The sequence below is a fragment of the Bos taurus genome, chromosome 21 (assembly GCF_002263795.3).
Source record: "Bos taurus isolate L1 Dominette 01449 registration number 42190680 breed Hereford chromosome 21, ARS-UCD2.0, whole genome shotgun sequence".
NCBI lineage: Eukaryota > Metazoa > Chordata > Mammalia > Artiodactyla > Bovidae > Bos > Bos taurus.
In genome coordinates, this window is record NC_037348.1 from 14335903 (window position 1) to 14349090 (window position 13188).

At 50.3% G+C, this 13188-nt stretch overlaps 2 protein-coding genes across 6 annotated transcripts in view; one reads left to right on the forward strand and one right to left on the reverse strand.

The window, feature by feature from the left end:
- The window catches only part of LOC132343406 (uncharacterized), a 60020-nt gene extending 56603 nt beyond the window's left edge, over positions 1–3417 (reverse strand). The window contains 1 exon segment of the mRNA XM_059879419.1: positions 3192–3417. Coding sequence (XP_059735402.1) covers positions 3192–3417 — 226 coding nt within the window.
- Positions 3284–13188, forward strand: part of FAM174B (family with sequence similarity 174 member B) — a 40802-nt gene continuing 30897 nt past the window's right edge. For 2 of the 5 annotated variants that reach the window (XR_009492057.1, XM_059879162.1), the window contains exons 1-2: positions 3296–3759; positions 10252–10284. Coding sequence is in view for 2 of the 5 variants with exons in the window: in XM_059879162.1 (XP_059735145.1) it covers positions 3416–3759; positions 10252–10284 (377 nt within the window). In the remaining 3 variants the exon portion in view is untranslated. 5 annotated transcript variants of the gene reach the window in all.

The window sequence follows — 13188 nt, forward strand, 5'->3', positions numbered from 1 at the left end:
GGGTCACTTCAGATGCTGTCTCCTGGGCTTGAAGTCCTAAAAATTCCCACTGAATAAAACATAACTCTCAACTTTTAGATTGTGAATATTTTTAAAGTCAACAGTTGATTCAAAAATGTTTGAGGAACTCTAGGGCAGTTTATAAGTAAGTTCTTCGTTGTGATGATTTGCACAGCGAGTAATCAGGAAGAAGGAAAGGTTCTAAAGTTTCACTTTACTAAAATAATCTAATATTTATGTACATTCTTGGTGGTAGGTTATGTACATTCTTGGTGTTAAGTTATGTAATTCTTGGTGTTAAACAATCAAGCGAGTCTACCCCAGTCCATGAATTGTGGTAAAAGAAGGATAAGGAGACAAATGTTTTCTTCCTTCTTAGGGACATTTCCAGTGACCTTTCTGAGCTAAGTATGGCCATCCTCACTTTAGACATTAAAGACTTGGATTCTGTGGGTAAGTTTTCAGCCAAGGCCATTAAGTGGTCAAACCTCTTACCCTGAATAGAGGCTCCAAAACCCAGCACTTCTTTAACTCTCCATGGAGGGATTTCTGATAAGGACAAAAATCTAAGCCTGTGATATCTGAGGTTTATGCCTTAGAGGGCAGTCCTGCAAAATCATGGACGTCAGCAGTGGTTCTTTAAGAAATTTCTTTTCTGAATTCTATCACGATGATATGATAAAATGCTGGCTCTCTATCAACACACCATTTTTTGACAGAAAGTGGTATTTTAGAAAGTTGGAAGAGACCTAAAGCTTGTGATCTGTCCAAATTTCTCACATTCAACATGCATTTCAAATAGTACCTCCTGGGTGTTAACTTCTGATAGCCTGCTTGTTCATCCCAGTAAATAAAAATGTATCACATTATAAGTGACAGGCAGCTTGTGTGTGTGTGTGTGTGTGTGTGTGTGTGTGTGTGTATGTGTGTTAGTTTTCAGCCATGTTTGACTCTTTGCAACCCCATGGACTGTAGCCCACCAGGCTCCTCTGTCCATGGAATTCTCCAGGCAAGAATACTGGAGTGGGTAGCCATTCCCTTCTCCAGGGGATCTTCCCAGCCCAGGGATTGAACCCGGGTCTCCTGGCAGCTTCTTAGATGTCCCCAATGATCCTTGCTTCCTGATACTCTCACCCTTGTATAACCTCTTCCCCTTGTGATGAGATCTGTAACTTGCTTCCAACCAACAGAATATAGCAAAGGTGTTGGGATGTTGCTTCTGTTGTCAGGTTTCCTAAGACAATGATTTCAGTCTTGCTAACAGAGTTTCTCCATTGCCTTCTAGACTTACATATTAAAAAAAATTATTTATTTATGGCTATGCTGGGTCTTTGTTCCGCACACCAGCTTTTTCCAGCTGCAGTGACTGGAGGCTGCTCTCTAGTTCTGGTGCTCTGGCTTCTCATTGCAATGGTTTCTCTTGTGGCAGAGAATGGTTCCTAGGGCATGTGGGCTCAGCAGTTGTGGCTTGCAGGCTCTAGAGCTTGGGCTCAGTAGTTGTGGCACATGGGTTTAGGTGCTATGCGGCATGTGGGATCTTCCCAGACCAGGGATGGAACCTGTGGCTCCTGCACTGGCAGGTGGGCTCTCGACCACTGGACCAAAAAAGTCCTAGACATGCACATTTTGATGAGGCAAGCCGCCGTGCTGGAAAGGCCCAAATGGTAAGAACGGTGGACAGCCTCTGGCCAATAGCCAGTGGGGAATTGAGGCTTTCAGTCCAGTAGCCCATGAAGAGCTGAATCTGGCCAAAAACCACTGACTGAGCTTGGATGCAGATCCTTCCCCAGTTGAACCTTCAGATGAGACTCTAGCCACCAGCATCGACTGCACCTTTGTGAGAGACCCTGAAGCAGAGGACCCTAAGCTATGCTCAGATTCCTAAACCACAGAAACCCTGATAAAATATGTGTGTGTGTTTTAAGCTGAGAAATTTGGGGATAATTTGTTAGGCAGCAATAGCAAACTGATACATTGTACTGTATTTTATTTACCTGTTGCTTTTTTACAAAATAGGACCAGGAGTGAGCTGTGTAAGGTCACTGAATACTTGTCATATCACCAGAGAAGCTGGTCATATCACCGGCTTCTGGCCAGGATCCAGCCTCATGCTGAAAGGTGGAGGCCTGCAGGATAGGTCCTAGCGATCCAGGAAGGCCCTTTGTGACCTCCATCAGGTCCCACCTTTGGGCCTCACACGGGAACATCCACAACTATCTTTCTCCACTGAAGTATCATCTAGCTTGCAAACCAGAGGCAGCAAGCCAATTACTCCCTGGGGGCTGAAACTTCAACCTAGGAGGAAGACTGCGGCTGCTGCTGCTCCTGCTAAGTCGCTTCAGTCGTGTCTGACTCTGTGCGACCCCATAGACGGCAGCCCACCAGGCTCCCCCGTCCCTGGGATTCTCCAGGCAAGAACACTGGAGTGGGTTGCCATTTCCTTCTCCAATGTATGAGAGTGAAAAGTGAAAGTGAAGTCGCTCAGTCGTGTTCGACTCTTCGCGACCCCATGGACTGCAGGAAGACTATTCTACAGCAAAGGTACAAAGTCAGGAATGCACACTGGGCTTCCCTGGTGGTTCAGATGGTAAAGAGTCCACCTGCAATGCGGGAGAACTGGGTTGGATCCCTGGGTTGAGAAGATAATCCTCTGGAGGAGATCCTCTGGCAACCCACTCCAGTGTTCTTGCCTGGAGAAACCCATGGACAGAGGAGCCTGGTGGGCAACAGTCCATAGCGTCCCAAAGAATCAGACAACGACTGAAGCTACTTAGCACGCAGCACAATCCAGTTCAGAAGCAGAGGTGCAAAATGTCTGAAATAGCGAAGCCGTGAGATAAGAAACTCTTAGGGAAAAAGAAGTTAATTGGGGAGACGCTGAACTATAAATATACACAGTGCACAGGGCATTCGGCCGCACACTTCATTCACTTTGGAGGCTTCGGTTTCCGCATCTGTAGAATGGAGTCTTTGATTCTCTGTCTGGCACAACCTGAGTTGCTGGGAGCTAAATCAACTCTTAAAGGAGGGTAACAGCAATACCTGTCTCCTAAGGGGGGGTGATGATATCAAACAGATAAAATGTGTACCGTGCAGCACAGCTCCTGGCGACTGCTACTTCTCCCAGGGTGTCCCAGGTCCCCGGGGGAACAGCGCAGCCCGCACCCGGCCTGGTGGCCTGCCCCGCCCACGTGGGGCCGCGGCCCGTCGAATGACTCGGTGCAACGTGTTGGTGGCTGCGGCGGCCGCGGCCGCGGGCGGCGCGGACTCTTCCGGGCGCCGCAGCTTCCTGCCAAGCACCGCGCAGCCGCCGGGCTCCGCCGCGGGAGGACCCGGGGCAGGCCTCGGCGCCGCTGCGGGACTCGGGGCTCCGCCGCGCGCGCCCAGCCCGGCCCCCGCGCCGCCGGCCCGCACCATGCGCGCCGCGCTGCCTCCCGCGCGGCTGCTGCCGCTGCTGCTCCTGCTCGCGCTCCTGGGCGCGCCCGCCGCCCGCGCCAGCAGAGCCCAGTCCGCCGCCCCTCCGCAGCCCGGAGCCGAGCGCCAGCCGCGGCCGCCGCCCGGCCCGGGGCCCGGGAACGCCACCGGCACCGGGTCCGGGGAGGCGGCGGGCGGCGGCGGCAGCTCCAACAGCAGCGGCGACGCCTTGGTGACCCGCATCTCCAGCCTGCTCCGCGACCTGCCCACCCTGAAGGCGGCCGTGATCGTGGCTTGCGCCTTCACCGCCTTCCTCATCGCCTGCCTGCTGCTGCGAGTCTTCAGGTGGGTCCAACCGCCCCTTTGCAGCCCCGCGGGCCAGCCTGCCCCGCCGCTCCGCCGCCCCGCTGTCACAGCGCGCCCTCGGCATCCGCGCGCACACCAGACGCTCCGGCCCCGGTGCCTGGTTGCATTTGTGCTACCCCGGGACTCCCGGCCCTGCCCCTCAGGCTTTTTCCCTCTTGCACACTAGAATTTTCTCCTGTTTGAACGATAAATGTATCCATATGTATATGTATAGATATGTGATCAGCCAGTCAGTCGTGTCCTACTCTTTGCGACCCCATGGTCTGTAGCCCACCAGGCTCCTCTGTCCATGGAATTCTCCAGGCAAGAAGACTGGAGTGGTTGGCCATGCCCTCCTCCAGGGGATCTTCCCGACCCAGGGATCGAACCCGTGGCTCTTATGTCTCCCGCATTGGCAGGTGGATTCTTTACCACTAGCACCACCAGGGAAGCCCGTAATACATGCATATGTATACATAAAATTATACGTATATAAAATATTGAATTCCTTTTAACTTTTCATTAATGCTTAACACTAACAATACCGCTTCGAATTCTGACAGCCTTACGCAGATTTTATTTTTATACCCATTTCCCAGATGAAAAATTTTCTGGAGAGGCAAGGTGGCTTGTCCAAGTAAACTCAATGGTGGAAGTAGGATTCGAATCCAGGTCCACCTTACCCATCTTGCTGCCCCACCCTCTGTTTCCTTTGAGGGTCCTTGAGGTGCCACCTGCTTTTTTTCTTTTCATTGGTTCTGCTACGAAAAGAAGCAGTGTCTATCGGGTGGGCTGATTCCAGGATACCTGTGGGAGGCCCACTTTTTTGAGCCAGAGAGTTGGAGCCGGGCTCCAGGACGTTTGGCGGCCTTGGTGACCTCGGTGACTTTCTGCCTACCTCTGTGCCTGAATGAACTATCGCAGTGAAGATTTGCAGGGATGCGAGAGATCTTGGAGGCTGTTGTAGGTCTCTCAAGTTCAGGGAGAAAGTGGGAAATTAGGAAGACTGTCTGGAGTAGGGAGCTGGAGAAGGCTACAGGCAATGCAGGGAGGGCTGCATTTCCCCCCATGGCTGGGAAATTCTAGTGTTGCAGGAAATGAACCAAATGTATCCTGTTACTCAGGCGGGCCTCCCGGAAATCTGGGCGTCTGCGTGTCAGTTTGTCCCAGCCTGTTCCCTCCCCTTCTGAGTTTACACAGAGTGCTTGGGTGTTTGATCAGCTGTTGGAGGTTTGGGGCCAGGGGTTTGCGAGCATTTTCAGAGCAGGAGTAGAAACCAGATCTGCAAAGGCAGGTCTGGGAGCTCTCTCGTGAGGTTTGTTGCTGAATGCTGTGTGACTTGGAGGCAAGGTGTTTCTTTGTGGGTCCACGGGATTAAATATGCCTGTGGTCCTGAAAAAATGGAGAAGAGAGTGCTGTGGGCCCACATTCTCCTCCCCCATCCCCTCTCCTCCCCTCTCCTGGCTCCAGCCACATTGTTCCTCTCTGTGCTGATCCCCTGATCTCTTCTGCACCCCATCGTACCCACTGCCCTTCTTCCTCTGCTCGCAAACTTCAGTGGCTCCCTGTAGCCAGTACCTGGGTGTGGCATTTGGGTGCCTTGAAATTAGCCCCGGAGCACCTTGAGGCCATCCGCCCGTCCTCTGGACCGCCCATCGCTTCTCTCCTTACACTCCTGGCTGATGGCTTGTGGATTTTCCGCTCCTGGGCCTGTCCCTGCCGCACACTTGCTGTGACTGCACGCGGCCACCAGGGCCCGGCTCCCACGCCCCTTCCTCTGGGTCGTTTTCCTGCACATAGGGGCCAGGAGGTCACTTCCCTTCCTGGCCACCCCCAGCCCCAACCTTGTTCATCCTCCAGACGGCCCTTCTCACATCAGGCTGGTGGCTCCCCTGCTCAGCAGATGGTCCTGGAGGGTGGGCACATCCCATCCTGTGCCCAGGCACGGCCTGGCCATCATCAGATGCGGCCGTCATCCTTTATGGCCTTCCCGATAGCTTGGTTACATTGAACATGGATGCCCCAGAGCAGCTCTGAGCCTGGGGGTTTGAAACATTTTGCTCAAAATAGGCCGCCCAGCCCACAAGGCGGTGTACTTTTTCAGAAGGTATTTGAACTATTTTGCCAGTCTGCTCCTTATTACCCAGGAGAGGGAGGAGAACACTCAGCAGCCTGCGGCCAGATGTGAGGGTGCACGTCTGAGCTGGAGAGGACGGGCCCTTGCTGGCCAGTGAGCCGACTGTGGAGAGAGGGTCCGACTTCTCAGGAGAGGCCATTATGGCCTTCTTCTTGCAGGGTCGAGTTTCCAGGGGGGACAGCTGGCACTCTGGATCTGATGTGGAGGGGAACTTTACAGCATCGGACAGCTGGGAAAGGCCTTGATGGTAGACAGTCCGGCCCCACGTGCTCCTTGGCAGAGAGGAAAATTGCATCTCAGTGACAGTGTTAGTCTCTCAGTTGTGTCTGACTCTTGCGACCCCATGGGCTGTAGCCCACGATGCTCCTCTGTCCATGAGGATTCTCTAGGCAAGAATACTGGAGTGGGCTGCCATGCCCTCCTCCAGGGGATCTTCCCGACCCAGGGATTGAACAGCAGGTCTCCCGCATTGCAGGAGGATTCTTTACTGTCTGAACCACCAGGGAAGCCCAGGGAGTGTGGGCTAAGTTATACAGTAGATTCTAGAACACTGCAAGCCCAGGGTATATACTGTGACCTTTCCACAGGCCCCTGCAGGCTGCCTTCATCAGGCTTCTTGAAGGCCTGTTGCCCTGGGTGGACATCCTTCTAGCTCCTTGCCTGCAGTGAACACATCCTGGCCATTCTGCCCCCAGTCTCCCTGCGTGGTCTCACCTGGGCCACACCCCTCCCCTGGGGCACACCCCCCGTCCCCCCAACCTGCCGGTGCTTCTGGCTCACTTTGCTCTGTCTCTAGAGTCACAGCCGTGTCCTTCAGGCTGGTGTTCCCGCAGCCAGCCTTGTCTCCTCTCCGTGCATCCTCCTTCTCTGTTCTCACACTTCTGTCCCCCCATCCCCGCAGGCGTGGGCTCCTTAGTGTAGCTACCCGCTGGCTTTTTGTACCTGGGGTCCCACTCCCTCTCAAGCCTCCATCTCAGCTCTGCCGGCTGCCCCAGCCCTGCTTTATGTCCAGGTGTCCTCCAGGGGCATCTTGTGTCCCTAGCTCCGCATGTCACTCTGATCATCTGCATCAAGTCCCCTCCGCCGTCAAGGCGTCGTGACCAGCTCACTGCTGTTTGACTGCCTGGGTGTCACCTCCTCTGAGAAGCCCCCCAGCCAGGGCCCCCAAGTGCTCCCAGAGCACACTCGAGATTTGAATTTTCTACTTGGGGTCAAGAGCGTCACCGGATGTCCCAGGTGGAGGGCTCCTAAGAGCGAGACTGGCCGGTACTCATTTGTGCCTCTCTAACGCCTCCTGGGGCTCCAAGCACAAGCTGGCATCTAATATGGATATTTTTAGCAAATGAATGAACCCCTGAGTATTTTGCCTTGTTGGTGCTTCCCAGAATGTCTCTGCGATGAGCTATGTGGCTAGTGCAGGGAGCCTGTGAGGTAGGAGTTTGTCTGGATGGGGGCCACCATTTCCAAGACGATGGATATGAAGAGCGGGAGAGTGTAGTATGTGTTATTGCTTATATAGAACCCTAGCCCAGGTGTCTGTTTTCCCTGAAGGAGTCACTTTACCAGACAGCAGAAAGAATGTGGATCCAAGGAAACTGTTAAACTTAGAAGCAAAGAAAGGTATACACTTTAAATCAAGCAATTCCATTTCTAAGGTACACACATTTTTTTACTGTGATATCTATTCTTTGTTTCAAATTTTATTACTTCAAAGAGGAAGCAAAGATGCATGATCAATGAAGTTCAGAGCAGTTCTGTTTAATAGTGAAAATGTTTAAGTAAGCTTGGTATCTAACAGTTGATTATACAAATTATGGTAGTCTTTATAACGGAATACTGTGCAGCCGTGAAAAATGATGTTGGTCTAACACTATATACTATTAAGTGGAACAGGTTACTAAAACCATGTGTAGTATGATCTCATCAAATAGATAAATTATATATATATATATGAATGTGCCAAGAAATTTTTGTGTGTACACATGTGACTGTGGGAGATACTTAAATTTTTTTTTAATTGGAGGGTAATTGCTTTCCAACGTTGTGTGGCTTCTGCTGTATGTCAGCATGAATCAGCCTTAGGCATACATGTGTCTCCTCCCTCTTGAACCTCCCTCCTACCCTCCACCCCACCCCAGCCCTCTAGGTTGTCACAGAGCGCTGGGCTGAGCTCCTTGTATTACACAGCAGTCTCCCACTGGCTGTCTTGTGTTGCACGTGGTAAGTAAGTAAGTAAGTCACTTCAGTCGTGTCCGACTCTGTGTGACCCCATAGATGGTAGCCCATCAGGCTTCCCCATCCCTGGGATTCTCCAGGCAAGAACACTGGAGTGGGGTGCCATTTCCTTCTCCGGCACGTGGTAATGTATATGTTTCAATGCTACTCTCTCAATTCGTCCCACACTCTCCTTCCCTTGATGGGTGCATATATCTGTTCTCTATGTCCCCATGATTCTTTATAATTTATTTATTATGTGCTTATTGTTTATGATGTGTTTCTACATTGTCTGAATTTCCTTTCAGCAGACATTTATTCATTTTCTCTCTGTGCACTCAACTGTCTGCTGCCCCCTTAAATGTGTTCTCCTGAGGACCTGTGTAAGAGTCTGGGGTGGACCCCTCACAGTGGGGCTTCTGGGTCCCAGGGGTGCTCTTACTTGGCTTCCTTGAGGATGTATCAGCTTACCTTCCCACCCTCAGTATCTGGGGCTCTCAGATCCTCCCATCATATCTGACACTTAGTATTATCTGACTTTCTAATGTTTAAAAAAAAATAGATTTTTTTCCTGGTAGTGAGAACTTTTGGGGTCTACTCTCCTAGCTAGACCTCTTAGCTGCTCTCTTTTCTCATCTGTCCTTTCCCGGGTATGACTGGGTATCTCTCTGCTTGTTTTTGCAGATCTCCACTTCTTCCTGAGGTTGAGCCGCTGTCTCTTCCCATACATATTCTTTTTATAATTAAATTTATTTCCCTTATGCATTAATCAATCTGATGTCCCATCTACAGAATCATTTACAGCTTTTTCATGTATTGGAATTATTATGGAAAACTATTTTAAGACTGAAGACAAACTTGGAGGAGGGAAAGGCAGTTTTAGTGCCCGTTGGTGAGGGTATCTTCGTGTGTGTGTGTGTGTGTGTGTGTGTGTGTGTATGTATGTGTGTGTGTGTGTGTGCAGTTCTGCCTGGCTCGCAGTAGGGCCAGCCTTCCTGGGTCTGTTACTGGTTACATGGTTATGAGAGCTGGAAGGAAATCAACAAAGAAGCTGTGTTTAGGAAGTAGAAAACTCCTCTGGGTTTGGATGTTAGGAAGCATCTCATGGGGTTGCATGGACTTGGGGATAATGCGTGTAAAGCCCAGTAGCTGCTGATCAGAACCATTTGCCCTCCCCCGCCCATGCTCTCTGAGATCAGGCTCTATCCGCTGAGAGCCAGGGGGAATCTGACTTTACTCTCTGGTGTCTTATGAACGAGGTGGAGACAAGTCACAGAGTGCCACCTGAAACCACGACTCTCCTTTCCTCATCCTGGGAAGCTCCCAGCTCTCTTGCCAGGCCAGGTTTCTCCCAGATCTCTGTTGGCTGCCTGCCCACCCCCTTATTTCAAAAGCTCTGTAAAATCGTCTTATCTGAAAGGATGGTTTGTTTTGGTGCTTCCTGGGGGACGAGGAGGAAGACAAATTCTAGGTGATCTGATATTGCCCAGCTGTCGCACTTGGATCAATGGCAAAGATACACGCCATCAGAGCCTGAAGATGCTGGAACCGCGGGAGCTTAGTTAATTACTAAGGCAGGTCTTTGAAAAGGAGCCAGAACATTTCCTGCTTCTCCTGGGATCCCCTCATCTCCCATTGTTTGTCCAGAGAATGAAAGTTATTTAAGAGAAAATATAGAAGCTTAATACTTTCAGGATTTGGGGGCAAGTATTCTGAAATGTTTTTAGTTATTGTTCATTAGTGTATAAATATTATTTTAATAAGTTGGAGTTTTGGGCAGGGCCCTGGTTACAAAGTTAAACCCCTTTTTATGACTTTGGGTTTGTGGTGCCTGTGTAGCACCAGGAGGTCATTTTTTAAAAAAAATTATTGAACTATGATTGATTTTCAATGTTGTGTTTAATTACTGCTGTGCAGCAAAGTGACTCAGTTATACACATAGATATTCTTTATCCTACTCTTTTCCATATGGTTTATCACAGGCTGTTGAAAATAGTTCCCTGTGCTGTATCTTGTTTATCAGGAGGTCCTTTTTAATTGCTTGGTTAAAGCTTTGAATTAAGGGAAGAGTGATAGCTGTGAAACATATCTATCTTAGTTTTTGCTTTGCAGAGTAATTTCCTTTTTTCTTTGTTTTCCAGTTCTGTGGAGACAACACAGACATACCACACTATGTAAGTTTCCATGGACAGCATAATGACTTGATTATGTGCATTATGAAATGATGACCACAATAAACATAGTTAACATCCATCATCTCTGATAGATCCCCCCAAAAGGAAAAGAGATAGTTTTTTTTTTTTTCCTGGTAATGAGGAATTCTGTGGTCTTAGCAACTTGCCTGTCTATCACACAGCAGTGTTAGCTGTAGTCATGGTACCCGCTCCATCCCCAGGACTTACTGGTCTTGCTGGAAGTTTGTACTTTCATCCAGTTCCCATGGGTGTTTAATTTTATACACCACAGTGAAGGAAGTGTTAAATAAATCGAATCCAGCAAAAGTCCAAATTAAAAGCAGAGAGGGGAGGGAGCATGCCCTTGATTGAGATCTCCACCAAGTTAAAAAAGGGACTGTCAACCAGAATGAGGTAAGTTAGAGAAAAACAAATGTAGTATAGTAATGCATATATGTGGAATCTGAAAAAAATTGGCAAAGACAATCTTATTTACAGAGCAGAAATAGAGACACAGATGCAGAGAACGAAGAGAATGAATGTATGGACACCAAAGAGGGGAAAGGGAGGTGGGGGGAATCGGGAGATTGGGGCTGGCATATATACACTATTGATGCTCCGTATAATAGCCTCTGTTTTACACATGGTATAAACGTCCCTGATGCTGGGAAAGACTGAGGGCAGAAGGAGAAGAGGGCCATCAGAGGATGGGATGGCTGGATGGCATTCCCGAAAGAATCGACATGAACTTGGGCAAACTGTGGGAGGTGCTGAGGCACAGTCATCACCTGGAGTGCTGTGGCCCCTGGGGTCCCAAAGAGCCAGAGGTGGCTGGGCGACTGACAACAGCAACAGCAGAATGGAGCAGAGTGCCGATGACAGCCCGCTGTGCAGTGCAGACAGTGCCAAGAGGAGATCGCCGATCGGAGCTCGCTGTGCAGTGCAGACAGTGCCGAGAAGAGATCGCGGATCAGAGCCCGCTGTGCAGTGCAGACAGTGCCGAGAAGAGATCGCGGATCAGAGCCCGCTGTGCAGTGCAGACAGTGCCGAGAGGAGATCGCGGATCAGAGCCCGCTGTGCATTGCAGACAGTGCCGAGAGGAGAGCGCCGATCGGAGCCCGCTGTGCAGTGCAGATAGTGCCGAGAGGAGATCGCCGATCGGAGCCCGCTGTGCAGTGCAGACAGTGCCGAGAGGAGATCGCGGATCAGAGCCCGCTGTGCAGTGCAGACAGTGCCAAGAAGTGTGCTTACTGCTCTGTGGTGACCTGAATGAGAAGAGATTAGAGAAAGGGGGGGTACAGGTGTGCACATGACTGGCTTGCTGTGCTGTGCAGTAGAAACTAACACAGCACTGGAAAGCTCTGCATGTGGGAGGAATAGGGCTCTTAGAGTTTCTTTCCTGGGGCGGATTCTGCCGCCTTGGGGTCATTTGGCCCCAAATGAACAAATGTGTCTATAGACCAAAATATGTCTTTTTTATCTCCCAAATTCAAATCATCTGGCAATTTCCGGGAATGTTTTTGGTTGTCATGACTTGGGGAGGGGGAATTTTGTGGCCAGAGATGCTGCTGGTAGGCATTCGCCAGTGCCCAGGACAGAGCCGCTCACCAGTGCCAGCCCCTGATGCCAGTAGTGCAGGCGGGCATCTTCTGGCAGTCTCCGTCAGCAGGTGACCTAACTTTTCTGGGCTTCTGCTTCCCAGTGCTAATTAAAGTCCCTGCTGCTCAGGGCTGTTGGGGTGTTTGCAGTGAGACTGGGTCTATCAAGTCCCTGGCTCTCCTTTGAGCAGCCAGGTGTCTCCTATTATATTGAAAAAATGATCCAGAAAGCAGACGTAACTTATGCCCAACCTTTTGGTCTTGCTTCTGCCAGTAAATGAGGATTCAGCCATATGGCCAGGATCATTAGACAGGTGCATCTGCTTCTGAGCCTTTCAGAAATGAAACTGGTGACTCTTTAGCCTGTGTGAGCTTCCCTGGACACTGAGGACCCCACATAGTGTCCATCCCCCCTACTACTGAATTTCCCTGGGGAAGGAGTGCCTCATGACTGTCCTTATTAACAGGACTGTGGGGCCCCAGGACCTGCCACTGAGTTCTTCTACCAAATTGGAAAGGGACGAAAATCCCTCTTTAATTTAAACCTGAGCCCTCCAGATTAGCTGGCTTTGCTCACAAGCTCTTATGTCCATGTACCCACTGAGTTTGGGGGCTTTGCAATCACAGGCTCTTTTTGAGGTATGGTGGGGCACAAGTAGGGGTGAGGTGGGGGTCTCCAGTGTCAATATCTGCAAGAAATTCTGTAAGGAGAGTGTCTCAGGAGGGAAGCCCTCCAGGATTTAAGCAGAGAAGGTTTCATGGGTTGTGAGTGGAATTTTAGTTTTATGACTGATGTTTTGTTTCTATTTACAAAGGGAAATTCTGGAACCATGAATTTAGAATCATGTTGGCATGGTTTCACTTTTAAAAATCTGTATTTAATCTGAGGCGATCTGCCAGGAATCCAGACTTCATCCCCAGGGTGCAGGGAGAAGGCAGTCCCTTCTCATCGGCAGGTGTGGAGCAGAAGAGGGGCCGTGGCAGAGCCTGGACAGGGCTCCTCAGGCCTGGGAGGGCCTCGGGGCCTTGTAACCTCTTGGATGTGGGGCTTCTTTGCACTCAGAGCTCCACTGGTCTTGCTCCTTCTACCCATAGTACAGATGAGGAAACTGAGGCCCAGAAATGGGAAGAGTTTGTTAAGCTCACTCAGTGAGTTTGTTGGAAGAGGAAAGCTCTAGCCTAGGTGTGCTGATGCTCAGATGTGGTGTGCTTGGCTTTAGCCTGGTCATTTGGTTCTCCCCAAAGCTCAGCTAAGGATCCAGCAGAGAGCATGGCTGAGTGGATGGAGAGATCCTTCCAGTGTGTT